Source organism: Urocitellus parryii, chromosome 5, assembly GCF_045843805.1.
Source record: "Urocitellus parryii isolate mUroPar1 chromosome 5, mUroPar1.hap1, whole genome shotgun sequence".
Taxonomy (NCBI): domain Eukaryota; kingdom Metazoa; phylum Chordata; class Mammalia; order Rodentia; family Sciuridae; genus Urocitellus; species Urocitellus parryii.
This window is the reverse complement of record NC_135535.1, coordinates 5,432,397-5,450,655: the sequence shown is the minus strand read 5'-3', so window position 1 is coordinate 5,450,655 and position 18,259 is coordinate 5,432,397. Positions and strand designations below refer to the sequence as shown.

General features: G+C 47.8%; 1 protein-coding gene across 1 annotated transcript in view; it reads right to left on the bottom strand.

The window, feature by feature from the left end:
* LOC144254852 (EF-hand calcium-binding domain-containing protein 6-like) overlaps positions 1-11,909 on the bottom strand; it is a 115,308-nt gene extending 103,399 nt beyond the window's left edge. Inside the window, exons 1-2 of the mRNA XM_077798486.1 lie at positions 11,871-11,909; positions 9,470-9,538 (exon numbers count right to left, since the gene is read on the bottom strand). Coding sequence (XP_077654612.1) covers positions 9,470-9,538; positions 11,871-11,909 — 108 coding nt within the window. The remainder of the gene's footprint in view (positions 1-9,469; positions 9,539-11,870) is intronic.
* Between the last annotated feature and the right edge of the window lie 6,350 nt (positions 11,910-18,259).

Here is an 18,259-nt window from a genome sequence, read left to right as displayed (position 1 = left end):
AGGTACATTAACAACTAAAAAAAATGTTTTAAAAGTCGGAATAAAGGCATTTACCTTATAAAAAATCTTTCCAAAATGAAGAAGAGGAGAAGGAGGAGGAGGAATAGTATTATTATTTTTTTTTTCCTCAGTCAAATAAAAATTTAGAAAATTGTCACCAGCAGACACGCTTGCAAAATATGTTAAAAGAAATTCTTCGGAAAGAATGAAAAATTATATAGATCAGAAACTCAAATCTGTATAAAGAAAGAAAGAGCATTAGAAAGAATAAATGAAGGTAAAATAAATATATATGCACCTGAGAACACAGCCCCAACATCCATGAAACAAAAACTGACAAAATTGGAAGGAGAAATAGACACTTCAACAATAATAATTGGAGAGTTTAATGCCTACATTAAATTTTTTTAAATTTAAGAAACAGAACTGAAAGAGGGAGGAGAAGGGTAGGGAGGGAGGGAGAGAGACAGACACCCCTGGGCTGGAGTGTCCAGAGCTGGTGCCCAAGGGAGGGGGGTGCCTTGCCCCTTTATAGACTTTAGGTTTCCTTTCTTTTCATGCACCCTTCTTCTCTTTCTGCATTTTTGGCACCAAGGATTGACTGAGGGGCATGTGACCACTCAGCCACATCCCCAGGCCTATCTTGTGTTTTATTTAGAGACAGGGTCTCACTGAGTTGTTTAGCATCTCACTTTTGCTGAGACTGGGTTTGAACTCACGATCCTCCTGCCTCAGCCTCCCAAGTTGTAGGATTACAGGCGTGCACCACCACGTCTGGCTCAACACCTACTTTTAATAATGGATAGAATAACTAGACAGAAGATGATGGAGAAAATATAGCACCACTATTCATTTGAACAACCCTAAAAATCAACTGGACCTAACAGACATCTAAAGAACATATCCACCCACCAAAAGAAAATACGTTCTCCTCAAATACACGGGGAACATTCTCCAGGATAGGCCATATGCTAGGACATAAAACAAGCCCAAATTTAAAAGGATTGAAATCATCAAATATGTTCTCAAACCACACTGGAATGAAATCAGAAATCAATAACAGAAGGAAATTGCATAATTCACAAATTTGTGGAAATGAGACAACATGCTCCTAAATTACCAATGGGTCAAAAAAATGACAAGAGGAATAAGAAAACACTTTCAGATGGTGAAGATGAAGACAGCATATCAAAATTTATGGGATGTAGCTAAAGCACGGCTCAGGAGGAAACTTATAAATATAAATGCCTATATTCAAAAAGAAAATTTCAAATCAATTAATGAAGATTCTTCCTTAAGAAACTAAAAATATCAGTAAACTAAACCCAAAGGAAGAATGAAAAAAAATAACAAAGAGAAGAAATACACGAAACTAAGAACAGAAAAGCAATAGAGAAAGTCAACAAATCAAAAAGTGGTTATTTGAGAATAACTGCAAAATTGACAACGATTTAGCTAGACTGGCCAAGAAACAATGAGAATAAAAAACCCAAACTATTAAAATCAAAGATGAAAGGAGACATAACTACTGACCTCAAAGACACAAGAATTATAAAGGGAGACTGTCAATAATCCTATGCCAACCAATTAGGTAACCTGGACGAACTGGGAAAATTCTTTGAAAAACACAAGTTAGTGAAACTGACTACGAGAAGAAGCAGATAATCTAAATAGATCTGTGACAAAGAGAGTGAATTAGTAACCAAAACACCTTCAGCAAAAATAAATAAATAAATAAAGCAAGCCCAGGATCAGATGGGCTCACTGTATAAATATTCTGTCTAATATTTAAAGAATAATTAAAACCAACCTGTCACAAGCTTCTTAAAAGTCAAATGGAATTAGGAGGGGCTGGTGGTGTAGCACTTGTCTAGCATATGAGAAGCCTGGGCCCAATCTCCCCTGTGTGAAGGAGGAGGAGGAGGAGGAGAGGTGGAGGAAGAAGAAGATGAGGAGGAGCAACACATTCCATGAGGCCAGTATTATCCCGACACCAAAAAACAGACACTGCCACCAGAAGAAACGAAAGCCAAAGACCGTATCTGTAGGACAAAGGGTGAAATTCTCAACAAACACTAGCAAACTAGATTCAGCAACATATAAAAAAAAATTAGCATGGCCAATGGGATTTATCTCAGAACACAAAGGTAGTTGAACATATAAGAATCAATCAATATAATACACCATATTAGTAGAGGGAGAAATGGAAGAGAAAGCACATGACCATCTCAACAAATGCAGAAAGGGCATCTCATACAATGCCACACCCTCTTACGGTTTTAAGAAGCAGCAGCAGTCAGGCACCACGGTGCACATCTATAATCCCAGCAACTGGAAAGGCTGGGACAGGAGGATCCCAAGTTCAAGGTCAGCCTCATACACAGAGAGAACCTGTCTTAAGATTTAAAATTTTAAAAAAATCTTTATAGGACTGGGGCTGTATGTAACTTTGTGGTAGAGCACCCCTAGTTCCATGCCCAGTACCATAAACAAATAAATAAGTAAAATTAACTCTATGAACTAGGACTAGAAGGGAACTTCTTCACCTAATAAAGAACAATTCACAGAAAATATCATACTTAGTGATGAAAGACTAAAATCTTTACCCCTAAGATCAGAAACAGGACAAGGTGCCTGCTCTCACCATTTGTATTCAACATTGCACGAAGGTTCTAAACAGGGAAATGAGGCAAGAAAAAGAAATACAGAAGCATCCACATTAGAGTCTAAGAAGTAAAACCATTTCTGGGGGCTGGGGATATGGCTCAGGCGGTAGCGCGCTTGCCTGGCATGCGTGCGGCCCGGGTTCGATCCTCAGCACCACATACCAACAAAGATGTTGTGTCTGCCGAGAACTAGAAAATAAATATTAAAAATTCTCTCTCTCTCTCTCTCTCTCTCTCTCTCTCTCTCTTAAAAAAAAACCATTTCTGTTTATAAGTGGCATGACTGTGCATACAGAAAGTGTGAAGGAATACAGACACACATGCCAGGTGTGCACACATGCACGGGTGTGCACACATACACAGGTGTGCACACATAACTGTTAGAACTAATAAACCCACCAGGAGTGTTGCAGGATACAAGATTAATATGAAAAATCAATTGTATTTCTATACACCAACAATGAAAAATCTGAAAATAAGATTAAGAAAATAATTCCAGTTTCAATAGTATCAAGGGCTATGCATGTGCTTAGTGGTAAAGTGCTTGCCCAGGCTCAACTCTATAACATTGTCAAAAAGAATAAAAACACTAAGGAATAAATTTAACAAACAAAATTACAAGGTTGTATACTGAAAACTAAAATATATTGTAGAAAAAACAAACAAGACCTGAATGAATAGAAAACATGCTCATGGTTAGATGGTGATATGGCTCAAATTGACCTACAGAGTCAACTCAATGCTTCTCAAAATCCCAACTACCTTTTGTAAAGAAATTGGCCAACCGATCCTAAAATTCATACAAAAATCCAAGTGATTTGGAATAGCCAAAAACAATCTTGAAAATTAGAGTGAAGTCTATGGACCTACACTTCCTGATATCAAAACTTTATACAAAGCAACAGTAATTAAGACAGTGCGGTGCAGGCGTAAAGATAGACACAGATGAATAGAACAGAATCGAGTCTAGAAATAAACCCTTCCATTTATCATCAACTGATTTTGACAAGGATGCCAAGTCTTTTCAGCAAACAGTGCTGAAATAATGGATATCCACTGGGAAAGGATGACAGTGCACCCCTACCTCACACCATATGAAAAAGTTAAGTCAAAATAGATGAAAGATCTAAATTTAAGAACTAAAACTATGAAATTCTTCAGAAGAAAACAGGCATAACCCTTTTGACTTCAGATTAGACAATGATATCTTCAAAATGACATCCAAACACAAGCAACTGAAGAAGAAATAGATTATTTGGACATCTTCCAAATTAGAAAGTTCTGTGTTTCAAAAGAGACTATCAAGAAAATGAAAAGACAGCCCACAGAATGAGGTTGTCTTTTAGAAATTTAGAAATTTTAGAAAGTTTCTAAAAAATTAGAAAATTTTTGATAATCTTATGTCTGATATGGATTCAGTATCCAAGAATATACTAAGAACTCTTAATATATTAGGAAGTATTGGCAAGAATGTAAAGCTATTGGAATCCTCATACATACTGGTGAAATGTAAAATGGTACAGCTGCTTTGGAATACCATTTGGTAGCTTCTCAAAAAGTTAAATATAGAGTTACCATATGGTCAAGCAAGTCCACTCCCAGGTATATACACAAGGGAATTGAAAACATATGTCCACACAAAAACTTGTACATAAATATTCATAGCAGCATTATTCACAATAGCCAAGAAGCGCAAACAACCCAGAATTCCATCAAGTGACGAGTGGATAAGTGGTATATCCTTTCAACAAACTGTCATTCAGCCATGGAAAGGAATGAAGTACTGATTCACCCTACAATGCAGGTGAATCCTAAAAACATGTGCTAAGGCAAACCCAGAAGCCCACATACTGTATCACCCATTTATATGAAATGTCCATGTTGGGCGAATGCACAGGACAGGAAGTAGAGCATGGTGGGGTGAGACTGCTAACAGGTATGGGGTTTCTTTTGGGGTGAATTGATAGTGGTAATGGTTATATGACCACGTGAAATACTAAAAGCTACTAGATTGCACACATGAAAAGAATGCATTTATGGTATATAATTCACCCTGCAACCAGGAAGAGGAGAGGAAAGGAGAGGGAGAGGAAGAGCAGCAGCAGCACCCGCAGCACCAAAGGAAAAGCTGCCCTCGGGGCACCTAAGGCCACAATGCCCTGTCTTAAGTGTGTCTTTATTTGTTCTGATCACCATGCATGACAGTAGGATGCATTCTGACACACCCTACAGAGTGCAGCATGACTTCTCACTTGTCTGGTTGTTCATGATGTAGAGTTACACAGGTCGTGTGATCATATGTGCACACAGGGTATGATATCCTGTTCATTCTACTACCATTCCAGCCCCCTGCCCTGTCCCCTCCATTCACTCCCCTCTCTCCAGTCCAAAATACCTCTACTCTTCCCCCTCCCTTATTGTGAATTGGCATCCACATATGAGAGAAAGCATCCGGGCTTGGGTTCTTTGGGGCTGGCTTATTTCACTTAGCATAATATTCTCTGGTTCCACCCATTTACAGCAAATGCCATGATTTCAATCTTCTCTAAGGCGGCGAGTACTCCATGGTGCACCTACACCAGTTTCTCTATCCACTCATCTGTTGAAGGCACCGAGGGTGGTTCCACAGTTTAGCTATTGTGAATTGAGCCAACAGTGCCCTTTTGATAATTTTTGAGGTGACATATTGACCTGATGGTTTTGCAGACTCTGATTAAATGACCTTGCAGATAAGAGGCAAAAGCACCACACTGAGAAGGCTGCCCCGGGTTACAGGGAACTCTTTCCTGGGGCTCCACCTGGGCTCCCAGAGCTAATCCTGCTATCTCCTCACCAACCGCAGGCCCGGTGCTCTGTCACCAGACCGTCACGTGCACTTGCCATGTTTGACTCGGACTCTGCCAGCCTGGCAAACAGCAAGGTGGCTCATCAGGGTTTCAGAAGGCAGGAGAAATTTAGCCTCACTCACCCACAACTAAGAAGCAATCTCCCCCTTAGTTCAAGTGAATCAAGGAAGTTGTACAGCATAACGTCTGATGCTGACTTGGCTAAGCGACTCAGCAAACAAAACCAAACAAAAGACAAGATTCCCCTACTGTGTTAACATGTTAAATACGTAATGAGCATTCAGAACAGATGCATGGCACTGTGAGAACACAGAATCAGACTAGACAATACCTCTGAAGCCATCAATTTGAAGACCCCCAAAGTTTACAGGGTTAAACAAAATAATAAGAATATCCATAAGAAACCCATATTAGCTAGTACTTTCTTTTTTTTTTTAAAGAAAGAGAAAGAGAGAGAGAGAGAGAGAGAGAGAGAGATTTTTAATATTTATTTTTTAGTTTTCAGTGGACACAACATCTTTGTTTGTATGTGGTGCTGAGGATCGAACCCGGGCCGCACACATGCCAGGCGAGCGCGCTACCGCTTGAGCCACATCCCCAGCCCAGCTAGTACTTTCTTTACTTGACTTTTAGCAGGCACTGACTGCCTTGCACTGGATGATCTGGAGACCCACTGTTATCTGCTATACTCTGTTGGCAGGTTCCTGTGAGTAAGCAGTGCAACATAGTGTATAGGTCTGTTTTCTGTTGCTATAACAAAACACACAAGGCTGGATACTTTATACAGAAAATAAATAAAATAAGCCTCTTTATACGGAAGTTTTTTTTAGCTCTTAGTTTTGAAGTCTGAAAGTCCAAGACCAGGATGCCCCATCTGTTGGCCTCTGGTGAGGGGCCCCTTGGTGGCATCACAAGATAGTAAGTAGATGGCATAATGGGAAGAGCACATGTAAGAGAAAAAGATCACGTACCAAGACCAGAAGCCAGAGTGGGATTCAGTGTTCAATCTGACTTTCTTAGAACCACCAGCTTTCTTGGGAACTAACCAGAGTCCCATGAGGACATGGGTCCCTTTCAGAGGTGTTGCTCCCAGTGACCTGATCCTCTCACCAAGCCCCTCATAAAGATCCCACCACCTCTTAACACTGCCACACTCAGGACCAAGCTTTGGACATTGATCCTTGGGGCCCCAAGGGAGTGTCCCCATAGATGGTCCCATGAGAAGACGAGAGGGCCAGAGCAGGCCTGGTGCCAGGCAGAACTGGCCGTTGGGAACCAGGCCCCGGCTGCCCCAGGGCAAGGAAGAGCTGCAGCCTTCTCTCTGTGGCTCTGCAGAGGTGCTCCTGGCAGAGGTGCCCTGGGAGCCGGACCTGAAGGCTGAGCAGGGAGGAGGTGTGCAGCCAGGGCCAACGCACGGCAAAGACCCCAGGGAGGTGGGGGGGGGGTGTTCACAGAAGCTGCCAGGGCCACCAGGGCACTGAGACAGACCAGAAAGAGCTCAGGGCCAAGGAGACACCTTTCAGCAAACTACAGCCAGCCCCGTGATGGCGGTGGGAAGTCACTAACCCCGAGGCAGGAGGGCAGCTCTCCTGAAGGTAGCCCCAGCAGCAGGACGCCCACCCTGGAGGCCCTGCAGAATCACATGCTCACCCTCAAGGTGAAGGTCAAAGGACGGGCACCACAAATCTAATTAGCAGCAGGGACTGCTGGCAACCAAACTCCCTAAGCCACATCCAAACTGCAGCACAAGGCTTACACCATGTGAGCTCAGAACCTCAGCAGAGTTCCACATTAGGGCTGAATCAAACCAGAGGATCAGCGCAGCTGATTTCCAGGATTCTACTGAAGAATGGAGGTTGGTATGTGTCCACCCAGTCGGTGCACATTTAGTAAACCCCCTTCTGGGAGTCTGGAGATCAATGAATAAAAGAGGTAAACTTCTGGACTCCATGATGAAAGAACACTGTAGTGATGGAAGACGGACAAGAAAGGAAATAAGCAAACAGACCAGTGAGCAAGCAGCAGGGAGGTCCCGGGGACACTGAGCTGAGGTCTGAAGGAGACAGGGAGCGGGCAGCACAGCTAGGAGGATGAAGACACACTAGCAGAACCTGGGGGACTCTGTTGTGACCAGTGAGTGGCATGTGGAGCCCCTGGAGGGTTCTGTGCAAGGAGGCCATGATCTGCTGGAAGTCCTACAGGTGCAAGGAAGAAACCAGGTGACAATTAGAAGTCTGTGTAGAAATCCAGGCAAGAGATGGCGGCCTGGGCCAGTGCTTGATTCCAGTACATTCTAGAGGGAGGGCCAGCTCTGTTCTCCCGCAGCTTTGATTTGGCAGGCAAGAGAGGCTGGACCATTAGCTGCCGTGGGAAAGACGTCGGGCTGAACGGTGTGGAGGATGCGATTCCATCCCGGACACGTCAACCTCGGGATGCCCACAGATAGCCAAGTAGAGGTGCTGAGTAGGCACATGGATATCCACACCTGAATTCAGGGGGCAGATTGGGGCTGGAGAAAGAAGTTTGGGAATTGTCAGAATATAATAAATAAAAAAGCAGGACATCACCAAAATGCAGGACTAATTTTAAAAAATAATAATAACAAGGTCCTAGAGCTGAGCGTGGGCCTTTCCAGGCTGCAAGACGGAGTCCGGGCAGATGAGCAGGAAGCAGAGGAGACACAGCAAAGTGGAGACTCGCTGAAGATCACACTCCAAGGACGCTGGGGGAGGGCAGCTGGGCCAAATGCTACAGTGACAGTCACGTGAAAGGACCACCAACTGGCCCTCAGTGCGTGACCCCCATGGGAACCTTGGGCAGCCAGGGAGGGCAACAGTGCGGCCGGAACGCAGGAGAAAAGCCTGGCTCGGCGGCTCCGGAACAACTCAGAGGACTGCGCTCTAACGGGGAGGACGGGAAACAGAGGTGGTGCGGAAGTGGCCGCGGGAGAGGGTCGAGAAGTTTCCTTAAGACAGGACACTCTGTGGCGTGTTGGGACACCATGACGGAGGCCAAGAGCAGCGTGCAGGAGGGAAAGGAGGGGACTGCTGTTCCCGTGGGATTGCGGTGGAGAGGGGAAAGAGGGGACCCGTGCCCCCATCTCAGCAGGGATGAGCCCTCCCTAGGACCCTGGCCGATCCATTCACTCACCACAGAGAAGCCGCAGCAGGTGGGCCCAGGACCCAGTAGCCTGTGGCAGCTGCCTTCTCATTCTGTTTTCTTGTTGAAACAGGAAGTCAGGTCACCAGCGGCAAGTGAGGCTGGGGACAAGGACTTCAAGGTGCAGGCCAAGGAGTGAAAGATCCCTAGCAGAAGAGGGGGCATCGGGGAGCAGTGACTGGCAGGGAGCATTGAGTCCATCTGGGGTTTGGCTTTGCCTGGACACTTGGCCGCATGGGGAGGAGGGAGCTGGGTTTCCCCGGGGCCAGGGTCTCGACAAGCAAGGGGCACGTGGTCCCCCACAAGGAACACCAGCAATGGCGGGAACTCCCTGTAACTGAAGCAAGGGGCGAGGCTGAAGAAATTAGGAGATCAGCTTCGACCCCACGAGGGATTTTAAGAAGAAAAAATAAAACGTCGACCTCCATGAGCATTCGCTGGGGTCTGTCTCTGCCAGGAAATGAGCTTGGGGTTTCTAGAACCTGCCCTGCAGCCCTCCACACCCAGTCACTGCCCTTCCCACTTGGGAGCAGAGTGGACTGCCCCGGGGGAGGCAGACGCTTGGCCCTGGGCCACACCAGTGCTGAGCCCAGAGCTGGGGACGGGGCCTCTCTCCTGTGGGGCAGAAGTCCCCTCCCAGACATGGCGCTCCCGAGGCCGTCAACAGCTGAGGCTCTCCTTTGACAAAACCAGCTGAGCTCTGAGAGGCAGCAGGAAGTCACTGGCGCCCAGGGTTGTGTGTCTGGCCACTCCTGCTGGCCCTTCGCCTCCCCTGCCCGGCATGCACAGCGAACCTACCAGGACTGCAATCTGCGGTGACTGCCGCTGCATAGAACCGTGCTCCTCGTTGTAGCCATCAACCCCTCCCTGAGAGCACAAGGCGAGCCAGGGCCCTGGCCTGTGCCTTGCTGTACCACCTGAGGAGAGAGATAATCACCCGAAGAGCACTGCCTGGCGTGCGCTTTATTACTTGAATACAAAGAGAGTCAATTCAAGAAACACTTAGTCGAAGACAGCGTGAAAAAAAATCATAATCATATGAAAAGTCATTCCTCCTAATGCCACGGAGTGCACGGCAGGAAGTAACCCTCTTCCAGCGGGAGAACGGTCCGGTGACCTGTTGGGTCTCTTCCAGCGCGGATTCCCACAGTGGCAGGATGGTAAAAGCCAGGGAGACTTTAGTCACGGTGCGGGTACTCTAAGGAGCCGATCTGGACAGTAGGAATGGAGCCCACCGGGGCTGGCCCTAACCCTCCGTCTGGGTGTAAGCACCTTTCAAGCAACAATTCTCTCACAATGAACGCTGTTTTCAGCAAACCCCAGGCCACACGTTGACAGGTCCAAGATCAGAGGGGGAAATGCCACACACCGGCCCTGCAGCCGCTCACCAGCTGGCTCAGGTATAAGAGATCACAGCCACCAGGCTGTGATCCAGGAGAGTTTGGGTCCTGATCCTTGGTCAAACTGCACTGACCGAGGATCAGGGAATCCACTGTTGTGCGGGAGCTGACAAGGTGGTCTCACTGAGCAGAGTGGAATCGGGATGGCGGAGCTGGCAAGGCGCACGGGAAAGGGTGGTGAGCAGGCACAGGGAGTGGTGGGACAGGAGTGGTGACTTCCAACGTCCCGCAGCACAGCAGGTCAACCGTGGCTGGCACAACTACCTGCATGTCATCATGAGAACCTGGAGTGTCAGACACAAAGGAAAGAGACGCGTGCCAACTGCCCTGATCCGATCCTTACATGTCGCACAGGAAGTAACACGCCACACTGTACCCTGTAAACACGGGCAATCCCGTGTCTGTTAAAGTAAGAATCACATTGTAAGGTCAAACAGGACTCCAGGCTGCTCTAAAGCATCCCTGATGTGTGCTGTGGCCTCCCTCGTCCCGTCTCAAGAGTCAAAGAGAGGACACAGCTGTTCCATTGGTGGACTCCTCAGGTGGAATTTGTATTGTCATCAACATCATTGTCTTTTAAATGCTGTTACTTTCCACTTAAAAATTGATTTTAAAAAGGCTGTTGACATAGGCACACAGTTATGGATCAGCGGTTCTCAAAGTGGGGCCCTGAGCTAGCTCTGTAGCTTCCCCTGGTCCCTTTTGGAAATGTACTCTCCCAGACAATCAGATCCGAACCTCTGGGGTGGACGCAGCTACTGGGTGAGAAGCACCTGAGGCTGACAGACTCTGTGTCTCTGGACTCTGTGTAAGGACGCTCGGGTGTGCAGTCCCCACTGTACAGTGAAGCGAAGCAGGAAGCCAGCGCTAGATTCAACTCACAATGGAGCACGCGTTTTGCTGGTCACGGGTATTATCCTATTTAATCACTGACCTGCGACGGTCTCCTGAGTTAGATACCATCATCCACATTTGTAGAGGTGGGGAACTTAAACAAGGGAATTAAACAAGGAAAAGTCAATTTACTCAGAACAGTGAGGCCAGGACCCACACTCCCCTGAATTTAATCCTAGGCTTTCTGCCTGATTGTACCAGGGTGTGCGTGTGTGTGTGTGTGTGTGTATGCACACATGTGCCTGTGCATGTATGCACACACATTTTTATACACGTCTGAGCAATCTGTGTGCATCCTAATATGAAGAGATAAGAACGATGAAGTCTATATATATTTGAAGGGAAATAAGACAATCCCTGTATCCATCCACAGGAAGAATAACCTGAGGTTGCAAAATGTCTAATAACTCTTCAACTTACTCAAAAGAACACAACAAAATTAAAAACAAGTCATCCACATAAATTTCTTGTCAAATATTAGGATTCCAGGGCTCTTGGCACCAACAGCTGAAGGTGGTCTCGCATCCAGTCCCTCCTGGCCTAACCTCTCAGGCAGGCTGCCCTGGCCAGCCCTGTCTCCTGCTCCACACGTAGGAATTGCAAGAATGCAAGTTGATTTGCAAATAGATTCCAAATGATAGGGTATCATAAAAAACAATTCAGCCAGTCATCTGGGTTCAATCTAGCAGAAACATCCGTGGTTACAAACTGACCCGCCTCCACACCGGCAGCCCCACAGGCTGAGCCACAGCCTCCTCCACCAGGGTCTCCCCAGACCCTGCGCAGCCTCCCCCCTTCCCCCAGCCTCATCCTCACAGAGGCCTCTGGCAGGGAGGCTCTCGAGTCCACCCACACACTACGAGGCACACCACAGACCCAGCGAGCAAACTCACCACCTAACACACCTCTCCAAGCTGAGGCCGTTCCCGGATGGAAGTGGTCATTATAACGAGGACGGAGAAACAGCGTGTCTAGAGAAGCAGCCCCCTGGGGACTTCCCACGGATGCCATCATGGAAACACGCTTTCACGAGTGGACAGTGGGGAGAAGGAACTGCAAAACAGCTCCCCTGGGACAGTGGGGACGGTCTCACCACCTGGCTCCTGCCCACCTCTCTCCTCAGGCTTCCCGCAGCCCTGTGGGTGCCACTGCCCCACTCCTCTCCAAGGACTCCCCTCAGGCCTCGGGGGGGACGGGCCTGCACCGGCTTCCTCTGTGCTGTACCTGCCACCATCTGGAGTGACACTGTAAACTAGACTATGAGCTCCATGACACAAAACAGCCGCTCTGCCCCAGCCCCAGGGCACACGGCGAAGCCCGAGCCCCAAAGCACTGGCGGCTTCACAACCCTGTCACTTGGCCAGCACTTTCCTCCCAACACACACCCACGCCCGCGCACACTCACCATGCTCAGCACACAGACAACACTCCCCACACACCACACACTCCTAACACACTAACCAAGCACACCCACACCTCAGCACACCACACACGCTGCACACGCTCCCAGCCTCCCCAGAGCACACTCACATCCTCCCACACCTGGATCTCACGTAAGATCACCCCTCTCTTCCCACCACGACGGCAGGGTCCACCCCATGCACGAACCTCACATTCTCCCCTCTACTGAGCACCAGGAACCAGTGTCCAGAAGTCTCTTAATTGACACCTGTGACCTTACGATTGTTCAGTGTCCCTCTTCCCGTTAGTCCTTCAATGTCGTGAGCGCAGGGACCAGGACTGTGTATGTGTGTGGCACCTACTCAGTCCTGCAAAGACCAGCGCGCGCTGCCCGGGGCTCAGCGGAGCGGCTGTGCCCCCATGTGAGCCACACTAGTGCGGAAGCCCTGCGGCAGCTCCAGCGCCTGAGGAAGCAGTTCACGGTGACTGGTTTGTGACACTCTTCCTCCTTGTGGGCATAAAAATGTCATTTGGGGACCTGTCTCAGAAGCCCACTATCACTGAATGCCTACCTCCAGGCTCCCCACGTTTACAATGACCACAGACACAGACACGGGACGGGCACTGACCCCAGGTCAGCCTCCCGCAGCGGCTCCCAGCTGGAAACGCTGCACCTCAGGCAGGCCTCTGCAATGTGAGACCTGCACCCAGCCCTGCCGCAGACGGGGAGGTTCCCACGCCTATTTATAGTCCAGCCAAGTCCCCAGGAGTCTCAGATCCAGCAGAGGAAAGTTTCCAGGGCTTCCTGGCTTCCGCCGCAGGAACTGAAGCCTTTGCTGCTGCTGCCACCTATAGTGAGAAGTGGGAACTCGGAGGCGAGAAAGCCCCCTGCCAGTCGCCCTTGGGTCCCCCACACACCCCCATGAGGCAGGCTGACTCTGCTTTCTAACTCCTGTGGTCATCTCATCCTGGTGGTCACTGAGCACCAAGGAAAGGCCATTCGTGCCAGCCCAGATGACAGACAGGAAGGTTCCAGACAGTCTTGGCACAAAAGTCATTGTTTATCGACGGTGTTGACTGAGGCAGACCAGAGGGAAGGGGAAACAGGGCATTACCAACAGGAAGGCACCTCTCCCTTCGGCGCTCTGCGTGAGCCCCCTGGGCAGCACGTGGCAGGGTCAGAAGCAGCTCACCTGGCTTTGGTGCTGCACGATTTGGTGCTATTGGCTTTGATGGCTTTGGTATGGTTGCCATTCCTTTTCATTTCCTTCAAGTTAAAATATTTTTGAATTTGAGAGTTCTGAAAATAAAAGAGCAATGGGGTTAGCACAGATTGGCAGACGGACGGACTTCCTTGGTTAGCTCATCAAGCCACCGGATGGGGCCTGTGGGTTTGCCAGATCTCACAGGGTTTGGAGGCTACTGGAGACCCACCTGGAGACCTCAGGCAAACCTTCTGCGAGAAAGTCACACTCAACCTAGGACTCCCACCTGGAGGGACCCCAGGTGAGCACCACCTGAGCACGCTCCTCCTCCCAAGCCTCAGCACCCCGACTCACTCAACACAACACAGCTCCTGCCAACTCTCTTCCTCAAAAACAGCCAGAAAAAAAATCACTTCCAATGTGGGTCGCCTCATGTTACTTTGTTGCTTAGAACATTCCAGTTGTCAGATGCAGCCTGAGCCCAGCTACTCCTCCTACTGCCTCCCGCCTGGAGTCCCCAGGCCTCTGCCACACTGGCCTATAGGAGCTCCTTCTCCTTCCCACGCAGACTCTTTAAGTATCCAGGGATTGTAACCTCCTCCTGGGCCCCCCATCCCCTCCCTCCCCACCACACTCCTCCCATCCTACGTGAGGGCCTCAGAGGCACCTGAGGTCTGGGTAGAAGCAGCCTGCTGCCCGTCTATACTTCACCTCTGGCTGGGGTGGGGTGCCACCTAAGAATCTGTATGGCTGACACGTTCCCTGGGGACACCGTTTCCAGTGCCACTTCCTGAGGAGCCTCCCTGGACAGCCGCCAGGGCCAGCCTCTCGCGCGCACACTGTTGCCCCTCACATCCTTGGTCCAGCTTGCAAGATGCACCTGTGGATGAGTCACTGACCAAGGCCTGGCTCCTGCTGGACTTGAAATTCCATCAAGAATTCTAGAGCTGAGCTGATTTATGCTATCACTGCCTCCCAGATCTGACGCTGGTGACAAATTCAGAGTTCCAAGAGACACAGTGAAGCTTCCCCTCCTGAAGCCTGGCGGCAAAGACAGAAATGTTCTCTTTTCCCTCAGCCAGTGGGCAGTCTCCCTATGATCTGGAGAACACTCCCTGCCCTCTGCGTCCCCGATGCCACTGTCCATCTTCCCCACAGAAAGAGCCTTTCCAATCCCTCCCAGCTCTCCCCTCTTCCTCTGCCCCATCCGCCTCTTCACCAGGGCTCATCTTCCTCGTGCACAAACACATTATTCCCCTGCTTAAAAATACAGGATGCAAATTATACACGTGCAAAAGCATCTAGGACTGCACCTGGAAAAGGTTGTGCACAAAACCTGGTAAAATCCGAACAAAGCCTTCAGTTTAATTGGCACTGACTCTCCTTAAATTGGTTTTGATCACCAGGCCATGGTCATTCTGCAGGATGGGATCGTGAGTTCAAGCTGGGAGTGCACAGCAACTCCTGCTCTAATTTTGTAACTTGTAGATGAAACTAAAATTGTTATATATATATATATATATATATATATATATATATATATATATATATTTTAACTGCAATACTTCTCCAGAACCTACAAACTCCAACACTTACCTGTGGGTGGGCCACTGACATGACTAACAACCTGGCCAGGGTGACTGCCCCAGGCCACTCCCTCCACACAGGCTGTTTCCACTCAGTGCTCCAACTGCCCATCAAGTTCTTCCCTCCAAAGTTCCAGTTCATGCTTTTGCTAGAATGTTCTTCAGTCTTGTCCACCTGGCACACTTCAATTCATCTTTCAAGACTGAGGGTATAGCCCCTTCCTCCATGAAGCCCCCCCAACCGCCTTCAAAAAATCTATCAAGCCTCTGCAGAGAGCCAAGGCCCCAGGTGTGTTTGCTGTTTTATTTAATAAAGGAGGAAAACATCAAAGGTGCTGCAGTTCATCACTTGGACATAAGGTCTGCAGCGTAAGCACTGCTACCCCCACCCGTCGCCTCACGCTACCTGGACTTTCACTGTGATTCTCTGTGTCAGGCTTTTCCGTTGGCCCTGCTCATCAGGGAGCCCGTCCGGTGAAGGGGCTCTACTAACTTTCTAGACCTGGCACGGGCTGGAAGACAGTGGGCAGTCCATTCATTTCTACTGGTGGACCACAGTTACTAACTCCTCATGCTGCAAGGGCAGGAAGTCTGGGCTAATTCTACCCACCACTGGGAAAGCCGAACAATGTTCTGAGTCTGACCAAGACACTGATGAGTGCCTCCAATTAGGTCTTCTAAGTAAGGAGATTTCTGAGACATTAATGAATGTGATAACTTCAGAGCCTGGTGAGGCAGAGATTAGCAAATCAGTACCTGTCTGGGTGCAGAGGTGCATGCCTATAATCCCAGCAGTTTGGGAGGCTGAAACAGGAGGATTGGAGGTTCAAAGCCAGCCTCAGCAACTTAGCGAAAGCCTAAGAATTTAGCAAGACACTTTCTCAAAATAAAAAATAAATTATTAGCCAGGAAAAGTGGCACACACCTGTAATCCCAGCAGCCCAGGAGGCTGAGACAGAAGGATTGTGAATTCAAAGCCAGCCTTGGTAACAGTGAGGCACTAAATAACTCAATGAGACCCTGTCTCTAAATAAAATACAAAATAGAGCTGGGGATGTGGCTCAGTGGCTGAGTGCCCTTGGGTTCAATCCTGGTACCCCTCAAAAAATTAATTTATTTATTAAAAGGGCTGGGGTGGCTCACTAGTTAAGTGCCCCTGGGTTCAATCCCCAGTACCACCAAAAAAAAAAAAAAAAAACCTAAACTAAACAAAACAACAACAACAACAACAAAGCAGTACCCTCCAAATAAGCACAAAGTCACAGATTTTCAGATACACTTCTTCACCACAGGCCAAAACACAATTAGAAGGCTCTTCCCCTGATGTATTTGTTTATTTGCCAAAGAAGTATTGATGTCCAGCTTTTAACAGATGCTATTTGTATCAGAATCATAACAAAAGTGCCATCCATCTGCCTTGGCATCCAGAGAAAACACAATTCAACACAAGAGTAAAAAATGTGCGCAGCCAAACAGAGATGGCACCAAAAGCAAAAATTATTGGAACTGGTAGCATGGGGGAGGTGGTTGGGGATTAGCACTTGACTACATTGAAAAAAACTATAAGCAACACAAAAGATCTTGGCAGTTAAAACCAAATACTTGAGAAAAACCTCTCCTCGTCTATTCCACTGTCAAATGGAAGGTCTGTCATATCTGGGGACACATATTATGAAGCTCCCTCTAAGACTTCCATTCGCTTCCATGTATCCCTGGGTCATTCACTGAGTGTCTGTGCTTTGGGACAGTGGGAAAAACAAAGGACTTGGAGTCAAGCAGACTTGGGGTCAATCTGGCTCTGCTATCTACTGTGCAAACTTGAAAGTTAAATAACCTCTTCCTGAACCAGTTTCCTCATTTGCAAAATGGAAATAACATTTCTCCTTAAAACAAGTATTCTTAACCTGGAATCTAGGGACCACATGTCCACACGTGTGCATCTGTAAATCTATAAACTCTGAGATTGAATACACACTTGTATGTGATTTAACTATCTTTGCTTTACTCAGAGCAAGTGACCCCCCCCCAAAAAAAAGTTTAAGTCTATGAAAAGCCAGGAAAGGACTCCAGCTCACATTCCTGAAGTGCCTGGCACACAGTAAGCTTTCACTGTTTGGTTGCTGTTCCTCTTTTCAGGTCCTGGGAACATACAGAAAGATAAACCAGAGCACAGGACATATGTCAGGCAGACTGTTGCTGTGTAGGTACTAAGTTTTGCCGGGCGCAGTGGCGCACGCCTGTAATTCCAGTGGTTTGGGAGGCTGAGGCAGGAGTATTGCCCCAGCAACTTAGTGAAGTCCTAAGCAACTTAGCAAACCCCTGTCTCAAAATAAAAAAAAATAAAAAGGGCTGGGGATATGGCTCATGGTTAAGGCTCAATCCCTGGTACCAAAAAAAAAAAAAATAGGATGCTAAGTGTCATCTCAGGATATTAAAGGATGATCACAGAGAACAAAGCAGTCCAGAACACCCCTGCAGGAGGAGCTGACAGGCAGAGGTACTGACAGGCCAGAGGTGCCCCGAGTGCCAAGAGAGGGAGGTGACCACTGCTGCAGCACCTCAGTGCCTAGACAGGGCCTGGCAGTGGGCAAGTGCTCAATGAATCACTGCTATTGAAATGAACAAGTAAAGGGCCAAACCAACCAAGGGGACAGGATAACACTGTTCACAAAGTCCGACAGTGGAGGCAATCAGAGGGTGTTACTGGAAACGATTATTCAGGAATCTTTAATTTCAATATTCAATTCCAACACAGTAGCCCACACACTCCCTGATAGTGGAACACTAAGCCTCCACTTAACCTCACCCACCTGTAACCCAGGCCCTTCCCAGTCTCTGAGATGAGCCCCATGAGAAAGTTCTCTTTGATCTAGGTAACACAGAACTGTTATTTTCCAGGAGGAATTAAAAGGTTTTGTTTAGGAGGATCGAAAGTTCAAAGCCAGCCTAAGTAAGACACTAAGCAACTCAATGAGACCCTGTCTCTAAATAAAGTACAAAATAGGGCTGGGGATGTGGCTCAGTGGTCGAGTGCCCGAGTTCAATCCCCAGTACCAAAATCAAAACCAAAAAAACAAAAAGTCTTGTTTACTTGTACAAAAT